The 23,971-nt window shown below is 42.9% G+C and overlaps 1 protein-coding gene across 4 annotated transcripts; it reads right to left on the reverse strand.

Moving 5' to 3' along the window:
• Positions 1-658: 658 nt before the first annotated feature.
• LOC121543422 (protein FAM3C-like) lies at positions 659-16,061 on the reverse strand. 4 transcript variants are annotated; one of them, XM_041853277.2, is made up of 10 exons: positions 15,978-16,061; positions 13,404-13,463; positions 9,976-10,071; positions 8,729-8,752; positions 8,134-8,257; positions 7,298-7,356; positions 6,351-6,401; positions 6,147-6,231; positions 5,531-5,657; positions 659-2,785 (listed from the first exon to the last, which is right to left on the reverse strand). In XM_041853277.2, the coding sequence occupies exons 2-10, from the start codon at positions 13,417-13,419 to the stop codon at positions 2,696-2,698; spliced, it is 672 nt and encodes a 223-aa protein (XP_041709211.1). In that variant the 5' UTR covers positions 13,420-13,463; positions 15,978-16,061; the 3' UTR covers positions 659-2,695. The 4 variants fall into 4 exon arrangements, with proteins under 4 accessions (XP_041709211.1, XP_041709210.1, XP_041709213.1 ...); XM_041853276.2 differs by having other exon boundaries at positions 15,954-16,024; XM_041853279.2 differs by lacking the exon at positions 9,976-10,071.
• Between the last annotated feature and the right edge of the window lie 7,910 nt (positions 16,062-23,971).

Genomic DNA, 23,971 nt, shown 5'->3' on the forward strand with positions numbered 1-23,971 from the left:
CCCAAGAAATGAAACAATAGTGTAAAACCCCCTAAACTGATCTAGCCTGCCTGAAGAACCGCTAGGCTACTGCTAGTCATACAAAAGTACAGTGGGTGGTCCGCTCAGGTCTAACTAGTGTTTTTAGACAGATTTCTTCCTACGGGTAATGTACGCCCAAGGGCAACTAGCTTAAACTCCCCTTTTCCCAGAAACACACAAAGCTACCAAACAGGGTAATCAGCAATTAAGTAGTACACCATACACAGGACACAACAGTATCCGCACTCACATAACAAAACAGTAGTCTAACAGAATTTACCAATCATAATAAACAGCAACTTAGTGAGTAACCAAAAACAGGACACCACCGTGTCCATACTCACAAACGGAAATATTCTCTCTCTCTCCCTCAACAAACACAAGACTGGTTTTTATACAATGGGCTGTGTGATTGAACAAACGAGTAACAGGTGGTGCAATGCACAGGAATGTTCACTGATTGGTCCAATCAGCAGACACCTCAACGACCACCAATCACGAACATACAGGACACCTGTGATTAGGGCAGAAGGAGAGAAACACACAAAAACACAGGATACCTGTATCCGTAACAAAGGCATTGTGGGAAATACTTTCAAATCCAGGACTTGTGTCTAAATAAATGGCACATGTCCAATGAAGACAGGATGAGCTTTATTAATCAGTCCAATAAAGACAGGATGAGCTTTATTAATCAATCACTCTCATGAATGGTAAGTTGTTTAAAATGTTTCACATGACACAGATGTAGGACATCCCTTGCAACAACAATATGATGTAGGACATCCCTTGCATGACACAGATGTAGGACATCCCTTGCAACAACAATATGATGGGTATGATTAACAAATCAGTAGTTTAGTGGAGGTGCAGAAATAGGAAATAGTACAGACTGTCTATGGATTTGTAAATCAGACAAGGCACAGTGTGGGCTGAAATCCATTAAGAGCAGGAAGGGCAAACCTTTTTTTTGGAATGGCATCGATGGAGTTTCGATTTGGCCTTTTCACTTCACGTCTTCAAATGAAACTAAAGAACACAACAATAAATATCTTTTTTTTTTTAAATGCAATGTGTAGGATGCAATTCATTGTGTAAAAATATCCTGCCAATGTCAAGGCTAAAGGGCAAACCCTTCATTACAATGACTCCACAGAAAAGTGGCTGGGGGAACAGGTTTCAGAATCACCTGCACAATCACATTGTGTTAGGTTACATGTACTGCGCTAAACGCAAACAAAACTGGAACCAGGATTGTATATCTGCCATTTGACCAAAACAGACAGTGTTGTGCTTTGAACCAACTAGGGGACAGAGGTGAGATGTTTTGGGCAACAAGAGAGTTCAACATTACACTCCTAAACGTTTGCTATTTTTAGCACCGGGTGTTACCATGCTTACAAAGTGTATGAGAGGACATAATTGCATATGCAATAATCTCCCAACGGATTCAACTTCACACACAGAACATTAAATCAATCCATTGAATAATCCAACTGACTATTGCACGTGAGTGTGTAGTTTACTCCATTTCAAGTGTGACAAAATGACAGCTGGGTTGAATTGGAGCTAATATGACCAAGGCTAATGTACAGTGGTAGTGTACCGAGACAGCTCATTGAAGAAGATCCAGTGGGGATATGACGCAATGTTACAAAAGCAAGCAGTAACACAGCTAAAAAAGGTAAGAGCGTCAGCCTAGGCAGTTTTTGTATCATATAAAAAAATAAATCAGTCGCAATGACGTAATCAACCCTTTAGGAGAGTCAAGTGGAAGAGCTATGAGATGCAGAGAGTTAGTAGTCTTTAAAGTAAACCAGAGATACTGGATACTTATTCAAGTAAGATCTAGCCGCAAAATCAAAACCTAGTCATCTTTGTAATGTACCTATTTCTTGAATGTTTTTTCCAAGGCTGATAGATAAACAAATCAATTGTTTAACAATCAGCTAAATATTTCCCTCAAAAATATCTATAGATTTTTACTGAAACACTTACGTACATGACCCCCATCCAAAACCAACGATTCCCATTCTATCCAAGGAAGATGCACACAAAATACAAACTCTCCACTCGCACGCTTTAGCTACACGCTTCTCATTCATTCCACTCCCAACCCACACAAAAATGTATGATTTAAAAAAGACCAATCACTAAAGATAAAAAAGCTATAATATAAATTCACTCTTCAGTAACAAGGATCTTAACAAGCCATATAGCTTTCCAATATTTTATATTATTACAATATGGATGTTCAAAAGTTTGTTAATTTTTTTGTAGTTCTATTTACAAATATCACAGTGACCTTGGTACATTCTGCTGAATAACCAATAACAGGAGTTTCTGCCAAACCAGCTACCCTTCCATTCCTCTTTCCATAAATAGACAATACCTTGACACAAACAAACACAGGAAGATACAAGGACGCTCCCTGATGTCAAACACCGATTGCTGAGAACATTGACAGCTGCAACGCAGAGGGACAGTCTCTAAAATGCAAAGGCTGTGTTGGTGTTAACATTGGGTGGAGGGAGGTTCCACCATTGTTAGAGCCATCATAGGAAAGGTGCAAGTACACTATTTTAAGAGAAGAATGAGAGACACAGCCAAAGGCATGAAGGGGTCGAATATGAAGGGAACGGGAGTTGGCCGATTGAGGGTTAAAGTTCAAAGATCACTCCTGTCTTTGGGGTATGCAGCCTTCCATCTCCAGCACCTCGGGCCAGCCCTCGTATTTGTTGGTGCCGGCGTTGTTCTTTATGTACTGTAGAGGCAGAAAGAGAGAGGTTTTGGATTAGACCCCATGCCTGCATCTCAAATGGCACCCTATTCCCGATATAGTGGAAGTGTTTAATGCACTATAAAGGGATAAGGGTGCCATTTGGGAAGCACAATGCCTGGCCCCTCGTCTGATAAGGCTGTGTGTGTACCGCCACAGCTATCACAAACAGTGTCACAAGAACACATAAGGGAGAATGGAAAGTCAATATTGAAGGAGTGCCTATACACTCAGGGGCAACATGTTCAAGGGTCAGGTGTCAATGTAAAGGACAATGTGTTCTAAAATCGCCTTCTCTGGTGAAACTAAGGTAATGAAATCAATAGTTCAGAACTATAAAGAACGAAAACAAAATCATGGAGTGGCTGTGTTTTACATATCTTACAAATGTTCTCTTTACAAACGTCACGTTCCAGTGATGCACACGAGCATTCTTGCGTCAAATAGCCCTGTAGCAGGTTAGTTATATGCTGATGTTGGGACCTTGACAAACTGAACAGTGAGTGATGACCATGAACACCAGACTGATGGCTATAGCTATGCTCAACAAGTAGACTATTCGGGATATTTTACCTTGCCTCGCTAGGTAATCAATCCTTTGATGACATTGGTCCTCTGTAGCTCAGCTGGTAGAGCACGGCGCTTGTAACGCCAAGGTAGTGGGTTCGATCCCCGGGACCACCCATACACAAAATGTATGCACGCATGACTGTAAGTCGCTTTGGATAAAAGCGTCTGCTAAATGGCATATTATTATTATTATTATTATTATTATTGGCAACGTTGTAGACCAGAGGTGCTCAACTCTTACCCTTCGAGGTCCGGAGCCTGCTGGTTTTCTGTTCTACCTGATAATTAATTGCACATACCTGGTGTCGAGTCTAAATCAGTCCCTGATTAGAGGGGAACAATGAAAAAATGCAGTGGAACCAGAGTTGAGTTTGAGGGTTGTAGACGATAACTTGTATGATCTGCATCCGAAGTTGGATGTTGTGGTATTGACTCCAAAACAGTGGGGGGAAAAAAGTATTTAGTCAGCCACCAATTGTGCAAGTTCTCCCACTTAAAATGTTGAGGCCTGTAATTTTCATAGGTACACGTCAACTATGACAGACAAATTGAGAAAAAAAATTCTCCAGAGAATCACATTGTAGGATTTTTTATGAATTTATTTGCAAATTATGGTGGAAAATAAGTATTTGGTCACCTACAAACAAGCAAGATTTCTGTCTCTCACAGACCTGTAACTTCTTCTTTAAGAGGCTCCTCTGTCCTCCACTCGTTACCTGTATTAATGGCACCTGTTTGAACTTGTTATCAGTATAAAAGACACCTGTCCACAACCTCAAACAGTCACACTCCAAACTCCACTATGGCCAAGACTAAAGAGCTGTCAAAGGACACCAGAAACAAAATAGTAGACCTGCACCAGGCTGGGAAGACTGAATCTGCAATAGGTAAGCAGCTTGGTTTGAAGAAATCAACTGTGGGAGCAATTATTAGGAAATGGAAGACATACAAGTCCACTGATAATCTCCCTCGATCTGGGGCTCCACGCAAGATCTCACCCCCGTGGGGTCAAAATGATCACAAGAACGGTGAGCAAAAATCCCAGAACCACACAGGGGGACCTAGTGAATGACCTGCAGAGAGCTGGGACCAAAGTAACAAAGCCTACCATCAGTAACACACTACGCCGCCAGGGACTCAAATCCTGCAGTGCCAGACGTGTCCCCCTGCTTAAGCCAGTACATGTCCAGGCCCGTCTGAAGTTTGCTAGAGTGCATTTGGATGATCCAGAAGAGGATTGGGAGAATGTCATATGGTCAGATGAAACCAAAATATAACTTTTTGGTAAAAACTCAACTCGTCGTGTTTGGAGGACAAAGAATGCTGAGTTGCATCCAAAGAACACCATACCTACTGTGAAGCATGGGGGTGGAAACATCATGCTTTGGGGCTGTTTTTCTGCAAAGGGACCAGGACGACTGATCCGTGTAAAGGAAAGAATGAATGGGGCCATGTATCGTGAGATTTTGAGTGAAGACCTCCTTCCATCAGCAAGGGCATTGAAGATGAAACGTGGCTGGATCTTTCAGCATGACAATGATCCCAAACACACCGCCCGGGCAACGAAGGAGTGGCTTCATAAGAAGCATTTCAAGGTCCTGGAGTGGCGTAGCCAGTCTCCAGATCTCAACCCCATAGAAAATCTTTGGAGGGAGTTGAAAGTCTGTTGCCCAGCGACAGCCCCAAAACATCACTGCTCTAGAGGAATGGGCCAAAATACCAGCAACAGTGTGTGAAAACCTTGTGAAGACTTACAGAAAACGTTTGACCTGTGTCATTGCCAACAAAGGGTATATAACAAAGTATTGAGAAACTTTTGTTATTGACCAAATACTTATTTTCCACTATAATTTGCAAATAAATTCATTAAAAATCCTACAATGTGATTTTCTGGAAGAAATCTCAGTCATAGTTGACGTGTACCTATGATGAAAATTACAGGCCTCATCTTTTTAAGTGGGAGAACTTGCACAATTGGTGGCTGACTAACTCATGATAAATTGTGTGTTCTAGGTACTATATTCTGTCGGTTGTGCTTCACTGAAGCCGTGATATTTTAACAGGGAGAGGTGAATTAGTTCCATGTGAACAAACCAGATAGAAAAATGTGAACAAACCAGATTGAGGATACAGATTTAAGGAGGGGGGGGTTGAAGTTACCTGCTCAAAGGGACTCTTGGTCTTAATCCCTTTGCCCCCCACAAAGATCCAGTTGTCCCTGAAGCCCAATGTGCTGATGCTGGAACTGCCCAGTTCACCAATCATCGTCTTGGACTCGTCATTCAGCCTGAGGACCACAAAGCAGGGTCGTATTCATTTGTGCACACCGTAGCGAAACATTATGCAACAGAAAAATAATGTTTCTTATTGGACAAGTTCAGGTAGTCCCTCCCCGTTTGCTAGTGAATACACAGCAAGAATGTCATTGAGACAGTCTGTAAACTAGACACTTAAATGTCTCCACCCTTTCCTTTGCGTGAACCTTTTATCTTAGTCACTAATGTTATACATCAACAGTCATTGGTGTAACTACTCCTTTAATATCAGCAGTTAGGGTGAAATTCATTTAGCCTTCACTGCAGTCAGTTAAGGGGTGTATTCAAGTGACAGTCATTCGTCAATTCTAGAAGGGTTAAATTCAGTCCCTGGAGGACTGAAACAGATTGATCCAGACACTTAACTGAAGTATTTGCCAAATCTTAAAATGATCATCTAAGAGTTAATGGAGAAGTTAAATGCTGCATTTTTATTTTTTATTCCAGTTCCGAACACCTACTTTGTGGACGAATCGTCAAATGTGGCCATCATCACTACGGTTCCTTCCTCGATAGTCTTCAGGAATGTGATGAGCGTTTTGACATCTGCAAAAGGTCACACACAAATCACAGGAACACTGGTTTGACTAGTCCGCCTGCCTAGTCCAGAGACACACCATGAAACGAACACGACACAGGAAATCTGACTGAAACAAAGGCCTCACCTCCCGCCCACATGTCAAAGGAGTCGGTCTTGATGAGGTCCCCTGTCTTTCCTGTGGAGAACAAACAACTTTTGTTCATGACAAGCTAATGTATGCTCACAAGCTAACTCCTATCATGAATACTAGTACATTCAATGACAATGGAAAGTACTGTATACATTGAGTGTACAAAACATTAAGAACACCTGCTCTTTCAATGACAGACTATCCAGGTGAACGCTATGATCCCTTATTGGTGTCACTTGTTAACTCCACTTCAAATCAGTGTAGATGAATGGGAGGAGACAGGTTAAAGATGGATTTTTAAGCATTGAGACATGGATTGTGTATGTGTGCCATTCAGGGGATGAATCGGCAAGAGAAAATAGTGCCTTTAATTGGGGTATGGTAGTACCCTGCTGGGTTTTTCATTCTCAACAGTTTCCTGTGTGTATCAAGAATGGTCCTCCACCCAAAGGACATCCAGCCAACTTGACAACTGTAGGACACATTGGAGTCAACATGGGCCAGCATCCCCTGCGGAACGCTTTCGACACTGTAGAGTCCATGTCCCAACAAATTGAGGCTGTTCTGAGGGCAAAAGAGGGTGCAACTCAATATTAGGAAGGTGTTCTTCATGTTTTGTACACTCACTGTATATGAACAGTGGTATGGACCGGTTAGCATTGCAGTAGTTAACCAAGGCAGGGATGGGCAACTACACTCCTGGAGCGCCATGTTGTATGCAGGCTTTTGTTCCAGCCCAGCACTAACAGCTATCTACGCATTCTACACACCCTCAAAAGGACTCGAGCTGCCAACCCCTGAACAAAGTAAATGTTCCACATACCAGATGTCATTTTAAATTGTCATATTTCTCACAAATGTAAACATGCAAAACAACCGATTTGAATACAAGGAGAAGTACTGTTTGTCTATGGTATGTAGTAGTGACAAGGCTGGTTTACCGTTAACCAGAGCGATGTTAATTCCTCTGCCCACGTTGTTCTTGACGCCGCTCATCAATCTGAAAGGACAAATGGAGCATCATTTGATTGTGAACCTTGTGGTTAGGTTAGTCCCATCCTTGTCATCTTTCTTCACCACTATACTGAGACTTGTCACACCCTGGTCGTATAGCAGACACATTGTCAACATATTGGGAAAGATACAAAATAAAATAGACTTGAGGAAATGTATTTTGATAACACGGATGCAAGACACCACAAGAGTCAACAGTTAATTGAACAGAGGGTTAACAGTTGAATCGAAATTGATAAGTCTTTTCAACAGGTTGCTTGTTTGAATTCATCCCCACCTCAGCTACAAGATAGACAGACTAGCGTAGACAGGTATGAACTAGGAATCTATAAAATAAGACCAGAAATGTATCCTGTAGAACAGACATGGATAATGGTGTTGTAGAATAGCCTAGTGTCAGCTCTACACTCTAGATTTCTACCTGGCAATAGATGTTTACATTTTAGTCATTTAACAGACGATCTTATCCACAGCGACTTACAGTTAGTTAGCTATCTTAAGATAGCTAGGTGTGACAACCACATAAGTCGTAGTATTTTTCTAAATAAAATAAGTTATCAGCAAAGTCAATGCTAGTAGGAAAAGTCAAGTGCAAAGTTCCTTTTTTTTTGGGGGGAATAACACATCTTATTTAAGACACTTGTTTCTAAACTGGCCCCTGCATATAGGTTGAGAGGTGTTGACTCTTTGGTTGTATTGTAAATATAGGTTGAGAGGGGGTGGGTCTTTGGTTGTACTGTTAATATAGGCGTATGTCTCTTACATGTTGTCCTCCAGGCAGATTTTGGGACCCACAACCCTGGCTGCTCCGCTGGCCATCTTAAAGGAGAAGTGTCCCTCGGGACATGGCTTGGAGAGGCCACACTTGTAGCGGGCCAATCTGGTAGCTGTGAATGGAATTTCAAAAGCAGAGTTTACAATCCCAATACACACTTTCGCATTCCCTCCCCCATCAAACACACACCAAATATCAGCGAACACGTACATATCTAGACCCTGCAAACACAGACTACTATTACACACACACACACACACACACACACAGCTTGAAATCACTCTCACAATATAACTCACACACCTACAGTACAAACCAGACTATTTACATATGACTCAACAGCTAAAGAACCAACACACTCACAAAAGGCCAGGTGGTAACTATACAATACATACAGATTAACTACTTAGCTCCAAACACTTAAGCATACATGGTAAGGCGTTTCCATGGTTTGTTAAGAGAGCATCCCTGATTTTCAAATACCATTGGGAGGAAAAAAATGAAGAAATGTAACTTGATTGATGGAATCAAAACGTAGGCTAAAGAGATGTGGTGATAGGAGACGTTGTTGAAGTATACTTACAGCCTTCCTCTACAGGCATAGACCCTGTTGGAGGGAAAGAAACCGACAAGTTGGACTCGAGTTTCTCAGACGTCTTTATGACATTAGTTCCTTATTTAAGTTAAAACATTGAGCTTTGCACAAAACCACAAGTTCTCAGTCTACAGACAACTCAAACCTCACTCCCAATGAGTTGAAACTGAATATGTTATACAATTTCAAAGTTAACCTTTGTGGGTAGCACAACAATAGCCTTTGTCTAAAGGTTACTACAAGCTTCACTCTGTTGATTTACGTGCATGCGCGCGGTTGGAGTGGGATTTTTGGAGCAGCAGACACCTTTTGGTAACATGATATCCTCACCAGTCCCACTCACAAGGGGGCGATGGCAAAGTTTTTTATTTTTGTAATTTAATTTTGTGAAAGCAAGGAAGAGTCTGCTTCCCTTGCTAGTAGTAGCTAGCTGGCAGCCTGACTATCTGGCTTTAGCCTGGCTAAAAACATAGCAAGCTAGCTAGCCCTTTTAGCGACCCACATCTCCATGTGAAATAATCAGATTTATAATTTATTTTTTTAAATACGCCCTAGCAAATATTTTTCTACTTGCCGGTGCAACCTAAAACATTATCCCAGTTTGATATGCTGCTTGTGTATTCATTCCGATATCAGCTAAAAATAGAACGTCATGTTTTGGTCAGAGGGGCGAAAAAGCACATGGCTAGCTAGAAAGCTACAGCAGGTTCTACCATTTCACGATAGCCTGGAATCACTAGTTATTACCTAAACAAAATAATGTTTTTTTTTGGGGGGTGGTTGATTCTTGTTGTTTGGTTTACTATTTGAACAGTCGCTGAGATTATATTTGGTTACAAATACAAAATAGGCTACTTTGATGAATAGCCTATAGATCAGATCAAGGAACCAAGCGACAACACTGCCCCCACGGCTGCGGAAGGAATGATATGGCGCGTCTCAACTTTCAGGTAGTACAAAAGTACGCCCGAATGCCGGAACGTATTACAAGGAGCCACCCCTTTTATGACGAAAAACGACATTGCGCTACACTTCGTAGCTTCCGTCTTCGTAGTGTATGAATTTAGCCAGAGACTGAGGGGTGTCTTATGCAGACAATATGTTTTTTTCTGAAGGAGGCCTAAATTTAGAATCCCCTGTGAAGATTATTAATCCTATTCATTGAGTGATGCATTTAAAACAATTGATTGATATGCACAATTACAACACTGGAAAACATCTGTAACCAAACTCACTCCCCAAATTGAAGTCCATATTAATTTCCAGCAGCTGGAAGGCAAGGAAAACTGCCAGGAAAAAGACCGAAACCAATGTAGCAAACTTTAAGATGCCTGAAAGAAATGAGAGAGATCAATAGACAAACACAGCGAGAGAAAGGAGAGAGAAAATGTAACACTGTGTGTGTGATGTTAGATAAGGTCTCTGATGTATTTTCTTGGTGACCTGAACATTTACTGGTTATCATCTAGTTATCCTCAGATGAGGAAGTTTCTTACTGTGACTAATGCCTGTAATATGCCCCAGGTTGTCACACAACCAATTAGAGTGCATACCAATAGTGTTGGATCTGTGACATCCAGTTGTATTGATAATATCTTCACCAATGCTGCAGAGCTTTGCTCCAAAGCAATATATGTTCCCATTGGCTGTAGTGACCATAACATTGTGGCAATAACAAGGAAAGCCAAAAGTACCAAAGGCAGGGCCTAAAGTTATTTATAAGAAATCATACAAAATGTTCTAAGGACAATTATGTTTGTCTGATGTGTATAAGGAGGAGAATCCAGATGTAGCACAAGCATGCACCTGTTAAGAAACTAACTGTTAGAGCCCCTGGATAGACAATTCATTAAAATGTTATGGTTCAAAGAGGTGGAAAACAAGTCCAGCTGATTGGTTGACACTGTCAACTGAGAAATCTGGTGACAATTTTACACTCAAAAAATAAGACATATTACTAAAACAAGATAAATCACATAAAAAAAAACTATGGGAAAATACTTTGGATCACCTTAAGTGATATTATGGACAGAAAACCCAATTAAATCTCCATCGTTCATTGAAGTTGATGGGCCATTTATAACACCTTTTGATATAGCCAATCATTTCAATGGCTATTTCATCGGTCAAGCGGACACATATTGAACCATCATATGTGTATTGAAGATCTAATAAATGAAAGAAGGATTGCCGGTTTGAATTTAGTCAAATGTGTGGAAAAACAGTTACCATCCATCAATGATAAGCCACCAGGTATAGACAACCTAGATGGGAAACTACTGAGAATGGTAGCAGACTGTATTACCACCCCAATTTGCCATGTTTTTAACCAAAGCCTAAAGGAGTGTCCACAGGTGTTGAAGGAAGCTAAAGTAATTCCACTACCTAAAAATAGTAAAGCACCCTTTGCTGGCTCTAACGGCCTCCCAATCAGTTTGCTGCCTGTTCTTAGTAAACTGATGGAGATAATTGTTTTTGAACAAATGCAATGCTATTTTTTAAATAACAAGTTAACCACTGACTTTCAGTAGGGAAGGGCACTCAACTTGTACTGCACTGACTCATGACTGGCTAAAATAAATGGATAATAAGATGATAGTTGGAGCTGTATTGTTATGTTTCAGTGCAGCCTTTGATGGTACTGATCATCATTTGTTATTGAAAAAAACGAACTTAGTATGGCTTTACATCACCTGCCATCACATGGTTGGAGAGTTACTTATCCAATAGAACCCAGAGAGTGTTCTTCAATGGAAGCTACTCTAACATCAGATATGTAAAGTGCGGTATCCCTCAGGGCAGTTTCCTTGGGCCGTCACTCTTTATTTTTACAAATGATTTGCCACTTGTCTTACAGGAAGCTAGAATGACTATGTATGCTGATGATTTCACACTGTACACATCAGCACCTACAGCCAGTGAGCTCACAGACTCTTAGCAAGGAGTTACAGTCAGTGTCAGAATATGAAATTAACAATAATCTGGTCTTAAATACATCTAAAACTGAAAGCCTTGTATTTGGTTCAAAGCATTCTCTTAGACCTAAACCTCAACTGGAGTTGTGCATAAAGGGTGTGAACATTTGTGGCGAAATCCTGCACAGCCTTCACCGTACGCTGCTACTTTAAGAGCGCAGCAGCGAGAAAATAAAAGTTGCTCTTCCGGCTCTGTGTGGGGGCTCTCGGTTGGCGCGGCAGTTTTGACAGCGTGTTCAACTCTTTGCAGAAGTCATGTTTATTTTCAGTGTGCTTAGTTTGTAAAACATGTTGAAGTCGATCGCCGGTGTTAACGCTCTAGGTCGTATCTGGAATCTTTAGGGCCCACTCCTGTCATTGATCGTTATGGATTAGTAGCAACAGTGTTGCTAAGCTTTGACAAACAAACCAACAGGTGTATCAGACGGACAGACAGTGCAACTGCAAGCCTGAAGTCAACAGCTAAGACCCCCCCCCCCCCTCTCTCTCATTTTCCCTCTATCGCTCCAGTGCTTTTCACTGCAGCAGACTTTCTTTTCCCCCCACTGCGCTCCCTTTGATTTTCCGTGTCGCTGGACTATTATGGCCCTGACGGATGTCTTAGGGTTGACATTTTAGTTAAAAGGAGGGTGCGTGAGGAGTTTATTGTTTAAACTGTATTGATATTATGTGGGACTATTGACATTTGGCCAATTAGATTTTTGGACATTTGAATGCCTTTGTTTTGTCTATGAACACACCCCCATTCATACCCCGCCCCTCACTCCTCCACTGGGACGTAATACAGAATATTGCAAATTCTCCAAGATTGATGACTGGGTTCTTTCTTAATTGTTTCTAAGAAGTGGCCTTTAAATTGCTCTGCCATTATTCTTGTGTGAGGTATTATTGGTTGGGTTCCCCCTGTGCTGTAACGTATGGATCTTCTCCTTTCTGTCCACTGGCTATCTGGCCAACAGGCTACAGTCTAGTAGTGCTACTCTATCTATCCTACTCTTTTCCTTTGGGCAGGGTTAATACCTGCCTGGCGCCCCAACAAACATCTTTATCTTTACCCCTCTAACAATACCGCTACACATTGAACAAGTTGAAGAAGCTGAACTCCTAGGAGTAACATTGGATGGTCAGTTATCATGGTCAAATCATTTACAAAGTTGTTGTGAAGATGGGGAGAGGTACAGTATGCATGTTGTGGTATGGTCTGCGTTTTTGACACAAAGATCAACTGTACTAGGCTTTGATCTTGTCCCATCTTGATTGCTGCACCTGACCATATTACCAGACAGTCAAGAAAGACCTAGCAAAGCTGCAGCTGGCTCAAAACAAAGCAGCACGCCTTGCCCTTAACTGCACACACAGAACTAACAACAACATGGATGATACTCTTATTTCTATATTAAATGTAATATATTATGTTGTTCTTGTCTATTACCATTCTGTACTTTGTCATTATTTGTACATTTTATGTGGACCCCAGGAAGAGCAGCTGCTGCATGTGCAGTAGCTAATGGGGATCCTAATACACTAAACAAGTAGGCATAGCTATGTTACAATGCAATTAAGAATATGGTTTGTTGACAGAATAGCCAAGATAAACAATTGTTTACCAAATTGACCAAAGTACATGTGAGATATAAGTTGTGCGGATTGTTGTCAGAAATACAGGTAGCTACTATAACAAAACCTACCTCCAACTCTCATCATGTTGGTACCAAGAATCTGCAGTCAGTGCAACACAATGTATGCCCCTGTTGAAAGACAAAGCAACATGTCAATATTCTCCAGTGTGGAGAGACATACAGAGGGAGTGACAGTGGTTCAACAGTAATGTTGCCATCCCAATTTGACTAGCTAGTTAACTTTGGCAGGTTGGTTGGTTATGATCATTTCACACTACTACTTGGCCTTTAAAAAATGTTTTATTAAATCAAATGTTTTTTGGTGTTGAAAATAGTAATGTTAAAATATATCATTAAAAATGTAGTAACGACAATGTATTTTAAATTTCACGCAATGTAACAATATTGATATGAGTGGGAAGAAAGCGTGCTTGTGCATAAATCAGCACACCAACGACAGCATTAACAATAAGAAGGCCTAATAAAATAAAGACGGCACTTCTAAAAGCCTATATCTCACCATAGCCTGCTGAATTTGCAAGATAACTTTTCTTTCATTTTGAAATCAGCACAAATGAAAATGTGGCACTGTGAAGCTAAGCTAAGGCTCCTGAGACTGAACACCTCCCTCTGCAACTGGATCCTGGACTTCCAGACAGGCCGCCCCCCAGGTGGTGAGGGTAGGCAACAACACATCCGCCACGCTGACCCTCAACACGGGGCCCGTGATTAGTCCCCTCCTTTACTCCCTGTTCAACCACGACTGCGTTGGCGCGCACGACTCCAGCGCCATCATTAAGTTTGCTGATGACAACGGTGGTAGGCCTGATCACCCACGACGATGACACAACATGTAGGGAGGTCAGAGACCAGGCAGTTGCCAGGACAACAAGCTCTCCCTCAATGTCAGCAAGACAAAGAAGCTGATCATGGACTACAGGAAACGGAGGGCCGAGCACGTCACCATTCACATCGACGGGGATGTAGTGGAGCGGGTCGAGAGCTTCAAGATCCTGTGTGTCCACATCACTAAGGATCTATCATGGTCCACACCAACACAGTCGTGAAGAGGACACAAGGGCACAACGCCTCTTCCCCCTCAGGAGGTGGAAAAGATTTGGCATAGGCCCTTAGATCCTCAAAAAGTTATACAGCTGCACCATTGAGAGGATCTTGACTGGCTGCATCACCGCTTGGTATGACAACTGCTTGGCATCGGACCACAAGGCGCTACATAGGGTAGTGCATACGGCCCAGTACATCACTGGGGCTGAGCTCCCTGCCATCCAGGACCTTTATACCAGGCGGTGTCAGAGGAAGGCCCTAAACATTTTCAAAGACTCCAGCCACCCAAGTCATAGACTGTTCGCTCTGCTACCGCACGGCAAGCGGTACCGATGCACCAAGTCTGGAACCAACAGGACCCTGAACAGTTTCTACCCCCAAGCCATAAGACAGCTAAATAGTTAACCAAATAGCTACCTGGACAATCTGCATTTACCCTTTTTGCATTAACTGACTCATCACATACGCTGCTGCGATTGTTTATTATCTATCCTGCTGCCTAGTCACTTTATTCCTAGTTATATGTACATATGTACCTCGTACCCCTGCACATCCACTCAGTACTGGTACCCTGTGTATAGAGCAAAGTTATCATTACGCACTGCGTGTTTATTATTACTTTTCGATTTTCTTTCTCTCTGCATTGTTGGGAAGGTCCCGTAACAAAGCATTTCACTGGCAGTCTCTCAGGGCACATGTGTCAAACTCATTCCATTAACGTCACTAACTAGTAAAGAACTCCCCTCACCTGGTTGCCTAGGCCTTAATTGAAAGGAAAAACCAAAAACCCGCAGACACTAGGCCCTCCTTGGAATAAGGTTGACTACCCTGTCTCAGGGCAGCTGAATGAAAACGTCCTCATTTGTACAATTAGTTAGCCAGCAGATCCGACCCGATTGCTCACAACTGTACTAGGGTTGGACTGGAGCCGGCGCGAGTTATGGCTCAGAAAACGTACATCAATGCAGGGATGATAAATGCCTTGTACTCCAAATTGCCCCAGCTGTTACACCAATAAGATTGAATGACTGCTATTTTTTCCTCATGCTAGCTAACAGGATAGAAGCCACAGCAGCCATTTTGGAACAATTCGGATTGAAGTTGCTAGTTACGTTTTCCAAGCCATATCTCACGCTGGCTCCACTGTCTTAATCTACACAGGTAGTTATATATTGCAGCTTTAATCTACATAGGAAGCCTGTCCGACCCTGGTGCAGCGTTAAACATGCGGGTCAGATCTGTTGGCTACACAATTAGTTATGTGTTAGTGCTTGGCTATCATTTCTAGCGAGCTAGTTATCTAACTGTGCAAGATAGACAGATCAATTTTTCCGAATAAATTATCGTCCCAAAATAAGTCACGTTAACCTATGGTTACATTTAGCCATAACTAGCTAGTTACATCGATTCACAATTTAGTTCGCTTACGTTAACATTAGCTAGCTAACCCTAGTCAAAATAGTTAGATAAACCTGACTGCCCCGGCAGAAAGTCGATTTCATTGACATGAGCTAAAACAACAGCTAACGTTAGCTAGATAGCTGGCAACTTTACCTGAGAAACGCCACGGTTACAAACCTTGCATATACTATGACAGCCTCCTCTTCACTGTTTCAGAAAAAGCTCTTCTTCTTCTGTGGGTTTTATAGCGGACTACAACCCCAAAAGGTGTATTTCCGCCACCAACTGGACGGGTTGAAACCAAAACAAGGTAAAAAATAAAATCCATATTTAAAACTTAATCCACCCAAATAAAAATAGTACATTGACAAAACAAAACTCCCACTTCTTCCTTCTTTAAATTCTCCATATCTCCCTTCTCAGGATCTTGGACCTGCGAGGGTGGTACGGCTTGTGACAATATTCCATGTAAGTTAACTCCTTCACCGAGAAATCTTTCAGCCCTAGGAACCGCTCCGCAGCATTCACAATGATTTATATATTCCTGGACCTTCTCCCCACCTAGGCAGTGCCATTAATTACCATAGCTATAAAGGCCACACAGTCCACCTTCTTAAGCTTTAAAATGTCAGGATCCTGCTGGTGAAAGGCAACCCCTGCAGCCTGCAGTGAAGGCCTATCCACCACCATGGACTCTTCAGGTGCACCATTCCATCCCTCAACCCTTTTAACAGCTGCTGCATATGAAATGCTCTGGACAGCCCTGACTTTGGCCACCTCATTCTCTTTCACCCTTGTGGGGCATTCGAAATATGTGGCTTCATGGTTCCCACCACAATTGCAACATGTCACATTTTCATCACTTTTATAACACATGATATGATCTTTTCCACAACTTGGACATCTCGACTTCTCCTTTCTGCAAACACTTGAAACATGACCAAAAGCTTTACAATGATCACATTGCATTGGTCTTGGGATAAATTATCTGACTCTGAAGTTAATATACCCTAAGTGCACTTGAGTAGGGAGAGACTCCATATCAAAAAACAAAATAACTGATACTCTTCACTTCATTCACCACACGATTCATCCGACGTGCATCAATCACTCCAGGAATATTTTTCATCTCTTCAACATCGACTTCCCACGAGACGCCAGATATGCCCTGTTCCTAAGAGACACACACGATACTTCAAACTTATCAAATCGGGTGAGACGCAACACACACAGAAGAACAAAAAATCAAAACAAGCCCGCCTCTCGTGATCCTCACAGCCTTCACTCTACCCAGCATTCTCTCCACCAGTTTGGATATCTCAAACAGATTCCTCAAGATTGGTAATTCGATCAGCTGCTCCTCATTTACAAACCGTACTCCTACAATATACGAATTTACATTATCATCACTGTACACTACTTTGCTCCGTTTTCCATTCTTTTGGAGAATATTCAAATTCTCCTTGATTCTACCGCCATTAGATTCAAAATGCACTTCATCATCCGCTTCCTCCATTTTTTCCCCAAATGCCCGACCAACCACAGGTAGTCCACTCTGTGTTCTGTCTCTCTCCATCCGAATGTGTTCTCCTCTGCCAGCTGCCGTTCTCTAGTTTATTTAGCTAACCGTCTCTCCCAAACAGTTCTCTCACAATAACCCCAAAAACGTATTATTCTCCAGAAAATCTCTGTTTACGCTTGTCCTACTTAAAAAACAATCCAAGATGGCATAGCAGTGCGGTCATGTTATCTGTAGTGTCCTCATGTAAATAGCCTGTTTTTTTGTCTTTTTAATATACAGTGGGGAAAAAAAGTATTTAGTCAGCCACCAATTGTGCAAGTTCTCCCACTTAAAAAGATGAGAGAGGCCTGTAATTTTCATCATAGGTACACGTCAACTATGACAGACATATTGAGGAAAAAAAATCCAGAAAATCACATTGTAGGATTTTTAATGAATTTATTTGCAAATTATGGTGGAAAATAAGTATTTGGTCACCTACAAACAAGCAAGATTTCTGGCTCTCACAGACCTGTAACTTCTTCTTTAAGAGGCTCCTCTGTCCTCCACTCGTTACCTGTATTAATGGCACCTGTTTGAACTTGTTATCAGTATAAAAGACACCTGTCCACAACCTCAAACAGTCACACTCCAAACTCCACTATGGCCAAGACCAAAGAGCTGTCAAAGGACACCAGAAACAAAATTGTAGACCTGCACCAGGCTGGGAAGACTGAATCTGCAATAGGTAAGCAGCTTGGTTTGAAGAAATCAACTGTGGGAGCAATTATTAGGAAATGGAAGACATACAAGACCACTGATAATCTCCCTCGATCTGGGGCTCCACGCAAGATCTCACCCCGTGGGGTCAAAATGATCACAAGAACCACACGGGGGACCTAGTGAATGACCTGCAGAGAGCTGGGACCAAAGTAACAAAGCCTACCATCAGTAACACACTACGCCGCCAGGGACTCAAATCCTGCAGTGCCAGACTTGTCCCCCTGCTTAAGCCAGTACATGTCCAGGCCCATCTGAAGTTTGCTAGAGTGCATTTGGATGATCCAGAAGAGGATTGGGAGAATGTCATATGGTCAGATGAAACCAAAATAGAACTTTTTGGTAAAAACTCAACTCGTCGTGTTTGGATGACAAAGAATGCTGAGTTGCATCCAAAGAACACCATACCTACTGTGAAGCATGGGGGTGGAAACATCATGCTTTGGGGCTGTTTTTCTGCAAAGGGACCAGGACGACTGATCCGTGTAAATGAAAGAATGAATGGGGCCTTGTATCGTGAGATTTTGAGTGAAAACCTCCTTCCATCAGCAAGGGCGTTGAAGATGAAACGTGGCTGGGTCTTTCAGCATGACAATGATCCCAAACACACCGCCCGGGCAACGAAGGAGTGGCTTCGTAAGAAGCATTTCAAGGTCCTGGAGTGGCCTAGCCAGTCTCCAGATCTCATCCCCATAGAAAATATTTGGAGGAAGTTGAAAGTCCGTGTTGCCCAGCGACAGCCCCAAAACATCACTGCTCTAGAGGAGATCTGCATGGAGGAATGGGCCAAAATACCAGCAACAGTGTGTGAAAACCTTGTGAAGACTTACAGAAAACGTTTGACCTGTGTCATTGCCAACAAAGGGTATATAACAAAGTATTGAGAAACTTTTGTTATTGACCAAATACTTATTTTCCACCATAATTTGCAAATAAATTCATTAAAAATCCTACAATGTGATTTTCTGGATTTTTTTCCACATATTGTCTGTCATAGTTGACGTGTACCTATGATGAAAATTACAGGCCTCTCTCATCTTTTTAAGTGGGAGAACTTGCACAATTGGTGGCTGACTAAATACTTTTTTCCCCCACTGTATATTTCTCAATCTCACTTTCTATCCTTTAACTAAATATACTTTCCTGCAACCCGCCTCACCCAATGTGGAACGGATTCTGTTGTTTCTTCATACATTTTTATCCAGAACCTCAGGCTGAAACTAGCCAGCTAGCCAGCTAACTAGCTACTTGCTATTAGCCACCGTTAGCGGGCTTCACCATTGTCCGGGGCCGTGGCCTGCACTACTTACCAGCCAGCTCTAGCCTGGACAATTGTCGGCCAGTCTGCACAGTCTGCACATCGCGCTATCGAGCCAGAGCATATCGGATTCTCTGCCGGAACCACTGAATCACTGGACCTTAACACCGGATCATCGCTAGCCAGCTAACTAGCTACTTGCTATTAGCCACCGTTAGCGGTCTTCACCATTGTCCGTGGCCGTGGCCTGCACTACCTACCAGCCAGCCAGCTCTAGCCTGGACTATTATTCGGCCAGTCTGCACTGTCTGCACAGCATGTTATCGACCCTGAACATATCGTTTTTTCTGCCGGAATCACTGAATCACTGGACCTTTAACACCGGATTCATCGCTACTAGCTAGCTGCAACCAAATGGATGTTGTGGTTGGCTAATCAGCCCTGAGTTAGCCTTGAGCCAGGCCCATCTCCCGGCTATCTACCTCTCTGTCAACCGGACCTTCTAGTGTTGACACGGAGCCCCGTCGATCCAACACGACTGGTCTGCCGATGAAATCGTCTGATGTGGTTACAACAGGCTTCACGTTACGACGTCGACCACGAAGATCCATCTGCTAGCCCCGGCCCGCTAGCACACGCTAGCTGTGGCCTCTTGCTCGCTAGTGCTATAGCAGCCCTCGAACTAACTCCGAACTATCCTATTGCTGTTCACCGGACCTTATGATAACTCAGCTATACAGCTGATGCCTGCTGAACTGTTCCTTTTTACGGTACCGCATCCTGTTTATGTTTAGTCTCAGCCCAAACTTTGTAGCCATTACCAGATGTTGTCTTAGCTCTCTCGAATTACACCTGTGATTGCTTTATGCCTCTCTCCCATGTCAATATGCCTTGCTTATTGCTGTTTCGGTTATTTCTTATTGTACTATTTCACTGTAGATCCCCCAGCCCAGCTAAACCTGCCTTAGATAGCTCCTTTGTCCCACCCCCCATACACGCGGAGACCGAATCAATCGGTGCCTCCAGTGATGCTATCTCTTTCATCGTTACCCAATGCTTAGGTTTACCTCCACTGTACTCATATCCTTCCATATCATTTTCTGTACATAATGCCCTGAATCTATTCTACAATGCCCGGAAACCTGCCCCTTTTTTTCTCTGTACCCAACGCACTAGAAGACCAGTACTTAAAGCCTTTAGCCATATCCTTATTCTACTCCTCCTCTGTTCCTCTGGTGATGTAGAAGTAAACCCTGATGTTCTAGCAGTGTCTGAATCCTGGCAGAAATTTCCATCCCCAACTACAACATTTTGCGTCTCGATAGAACTGCCAAAGGGGGTGGGGTTGCAATCTACTGTAGAGATAGCCTGCAGAGCTCTATCGTACTATCCAGGTCTGTGCCCAAACAGTTTGAGCTTCTACTTCTAAAAATCCACCTTTCCAGAAATAAGTCTCTCACTGTTGCCGCTTGCTACAGACCCCCCTCAGCCCCGAGCTGTGCCCTGGACACCATATGTGAACTGATTGCCCCATCTATCCTCAGAGTTCGTACTGCTTGGTGACCTAAACTGGGATATGCTTAACACCCCGGCCAACCTACAATCTAAACTAGATGCCCTCAATCTCACACAAATGATCAACGAACCTACCAGGTACAACCCTAAATCTGTAAACATGGGCACCCTCATAGATATCATTCTGACAAATGTACCCTCTAAATACACCTCCGCTGTCTTCAACCAGGATCTCAGCGATCACTGCCTTATTGCCTGCGTCCATAATGGGTTCGCGATCAAACGACCACCCCTCATCACCTTCAAACGCTCCCTAAAACATTTTAGCGAGCAGGCCTTTCTAATTGACCTGGCCCGGGTATCCTGGATGGATATTGACCTCATTCCATCAGTAGAGGATGCCTGGTTGTTCTTTAAAAGTGCTTTCCTCTCAATCTTAAATAAACATGCCCCATTCAAAAAATTCAGAACTAAGAACAGATATAGCCCCTGGTTCTCCTCAGACTTGACTGCCCTTGACCAGCAAAAAACATCCTGTGGCGTACTAGATTAGCATCGAACAGCCCCCGCGATATGCAACTTTTTAGGGAAGTCAGGAACCAATATACACAATCAGTTAGGAAAGCAAAGGCTAGCTTTTTCAAACAGAAATTTGCATCATGTAGCACTAACTCCAAAAAGTTTTGGGACACTGTAAAGTCCATGGAAAATAAGAGCACCTCCTCCCAACTGGCCACTGCACTGAGGCTAGGAAACACTGTCACCACCGATAAATCTACAATAATCGAGAATTTCAACAAGCATTTTGCTACGGCTGGCCATGCTTTCCACCTGGCTACCGCTACCCCGGCCACCAACTCTGCACCCTCCGCTGCAACTTGCCCATGCCCCCCCCCCCCCTGCTTCTCCTTCACACAAATTCAGACAGCTGATGTTCTGAAAGAGCAGAAAAATCTGGACCCCTACAAATCAGCTGGGCTAGACAATCTGGACCCTTTCTTTCTAAAATTAGCCACCGAAATTGTCGCAACCCCTATTACTAGCCTGTTCAACCTCTCTTTCGTAATGTCTGAGATCCCCAGAGATTGGAAAGCTGCCGCGGTCATCCCCCTCTTCAAAGGGGGTGACACTCTAGATCCAAACTGTTGTAGACCTATATCCATCCTGCCCTGCCTTTCGAAAATATTTGAAAGCCAAGTTAACAAACAGATCACCGACCATTTCGAATCCCACCGTACCTTCGCCGCTATGCAATCCCGTTTCCGAGCTGGTCATGGGTGCACCTCAGCCATGCTCAAGGTCCTAAACGATATTATAAACATGATCGATAAAAGACAGTACTGCGCAGCCGTCTTCATCGACCTGGCTAAGGCTTTCGACTCTGTCAACCACCGCATTCTTATTGGCAGACTAAATAGCCTTGGTTTCTCTAATGACTGCCTCGCCTGGTTCACCAACTACTTCTCAGATAGAGTTCAATGAGTCAAATCGGAGGGCCTGTTGTCTGGACCTCTGGCCGTGTCTATGTGGGTGCCACAGGGTTAAATTCTCGGGCCGACTATATTCTCTGTGTATATCAATGATGTTGCTCTTGCTGCTGGTGACGCTCGGATCCACCTCTATGCGGACGACACCATTTTGTATACATATGGCCCTTCATTGGACACTGTGTTAACAAACCTCCAAACGAGCTTCAACGCCATACAACACTCCTTCCGTAGCCTTCAACTGCTCTTAAACACTAGCAAAACTAAATGCATGCTCTTCAACCGAACGCTGCTTGCACCCGCCCACCCGACTAGAATCACTACTCTCGGCGGGTCTGACCTAGAGTATGTGGACAACTACAAATACCTAGGTGTCTGGTTAGACTGTAAACTCTCCTTCCAGACTCACATTAAGCATCTCCAATCAAAAGTTAGATCTAGAATCGGCTTCCTATTTCGCAACAAAGCCTCCTTCACTCATGCTGCCAAACATGCCCTCGTAAAACTGACTATCCTACCGATCCTTGACTTCGGCGATGTCATTTACAAAATAGCCTCCAACACTCTACTCAGCAAATTGGATGTAGTCTATCACAGTGCCATCCGTTTTGTCACCAAAGCCACATATACTACCCACCATTGTGACCTGTACGCTCTTGTTGGCTGGCCCTCACTACATATTCGTCGCCAAACCCACTGGCTCCAGGTCATCTATAAATCACTGCTAGGCAAATCCCCGTCTTATCTTAGCTCACTGGTCACCATAGCAACACCCACCCGTAGTCTGCGCTCCAGCAGGTATATCTCACTGGTCATCCCCAAAGCCAACACCACCTTTGGCCGCCATTCCTTCCAGTTCTCTGCTGCCAATGACTGGAACGAACTGCAAAAATCTCTGAAGCTGGAGACTCTTATCTCCCTCACTAACTTTAAGCGTCAGTTGTCAGAGCAGCTTACCGATCACTGCACCTGTACACAGCCTTTCTGAAATCAGCCCACCCAACTACCTCATCCCCATATTGTTATTTATTTTGCTAATTTGCACCCCAGTATCTCTATTTGCACATCATCTTTTGCACATCTATCATTCCAGTGTTAATATGAAATTGTAACTATTTTGCACTATGGCCTATTTATTGCCTTACCTCCATAACTACATTCGCACACACTGTATATATATTTTCTGTTGTATTTTTGACTTTATGTTTTGTTTACCCCATATGTAACTCTGTGTTGTTGTTTTTATCGCACTGCTTTGCTTTATCTTGGCCAGGTCGCAGTTGTAAATGAGAACTTGTTCTCAACTGGCTTACCACAAGACACAAGACTTGGGCAAAGACCCTGCAGGAGAGGATATGCTGCACAGCGCCTTCGTTTGGGTAGAGTAGTTGAATGAAAAGTGCATCCTTCCTCCTGCATCAGGTAATCATTGATTATGATTACGATTATCATTGACACATGATTGGACAGGTGAATGCAAGGGCACCATCAGATGGCTTTTACCTTTCCCATAATTTATAATGAGTAAGGAAGGAATGATGCACTTTTAAAGAATTGTAACCCACTGGGCGGAGCCCTAGCCCATATGGGAAATTGTACAGGTAAACAATTTGGCAAAAATAAAATCCAT

The sequence above is a fragment of the Coregonus clupeaformis genome, chromosome 11 (assembly GCF_020615455.1).
Source record: "Coregonus clupeaformis isolate EN_2021a chromosome 11, ASM2061545v1, whole genome shotgun sequence".
In the NCBI taxonomy this organism is placed as follows: Eukaryota; Metazoa; Chordata; class Actinopteri; order Salmoniformes; family Salmonidae; genus Coregonus; species Coregonus clupeaformis.

Coding starts and splice junctions, on each gene's coding strand:
- LOC121543422 (XM_041853277.2), bottom strand. Junction 8,258..8,728: donor TATGCCTGTAGAGGAAGGCT/GTAAGTATACTT, acceptor TTCCATTCACAG/CTACCAGATTGGCCCGCTAC. Junction 6,402..7,297: donor TAACATCGCTCTGGTTAACG/GTAAACCAGCCT, acceptor TGTTCTCCACAG/GAAAGACAGGGGACCTCATC.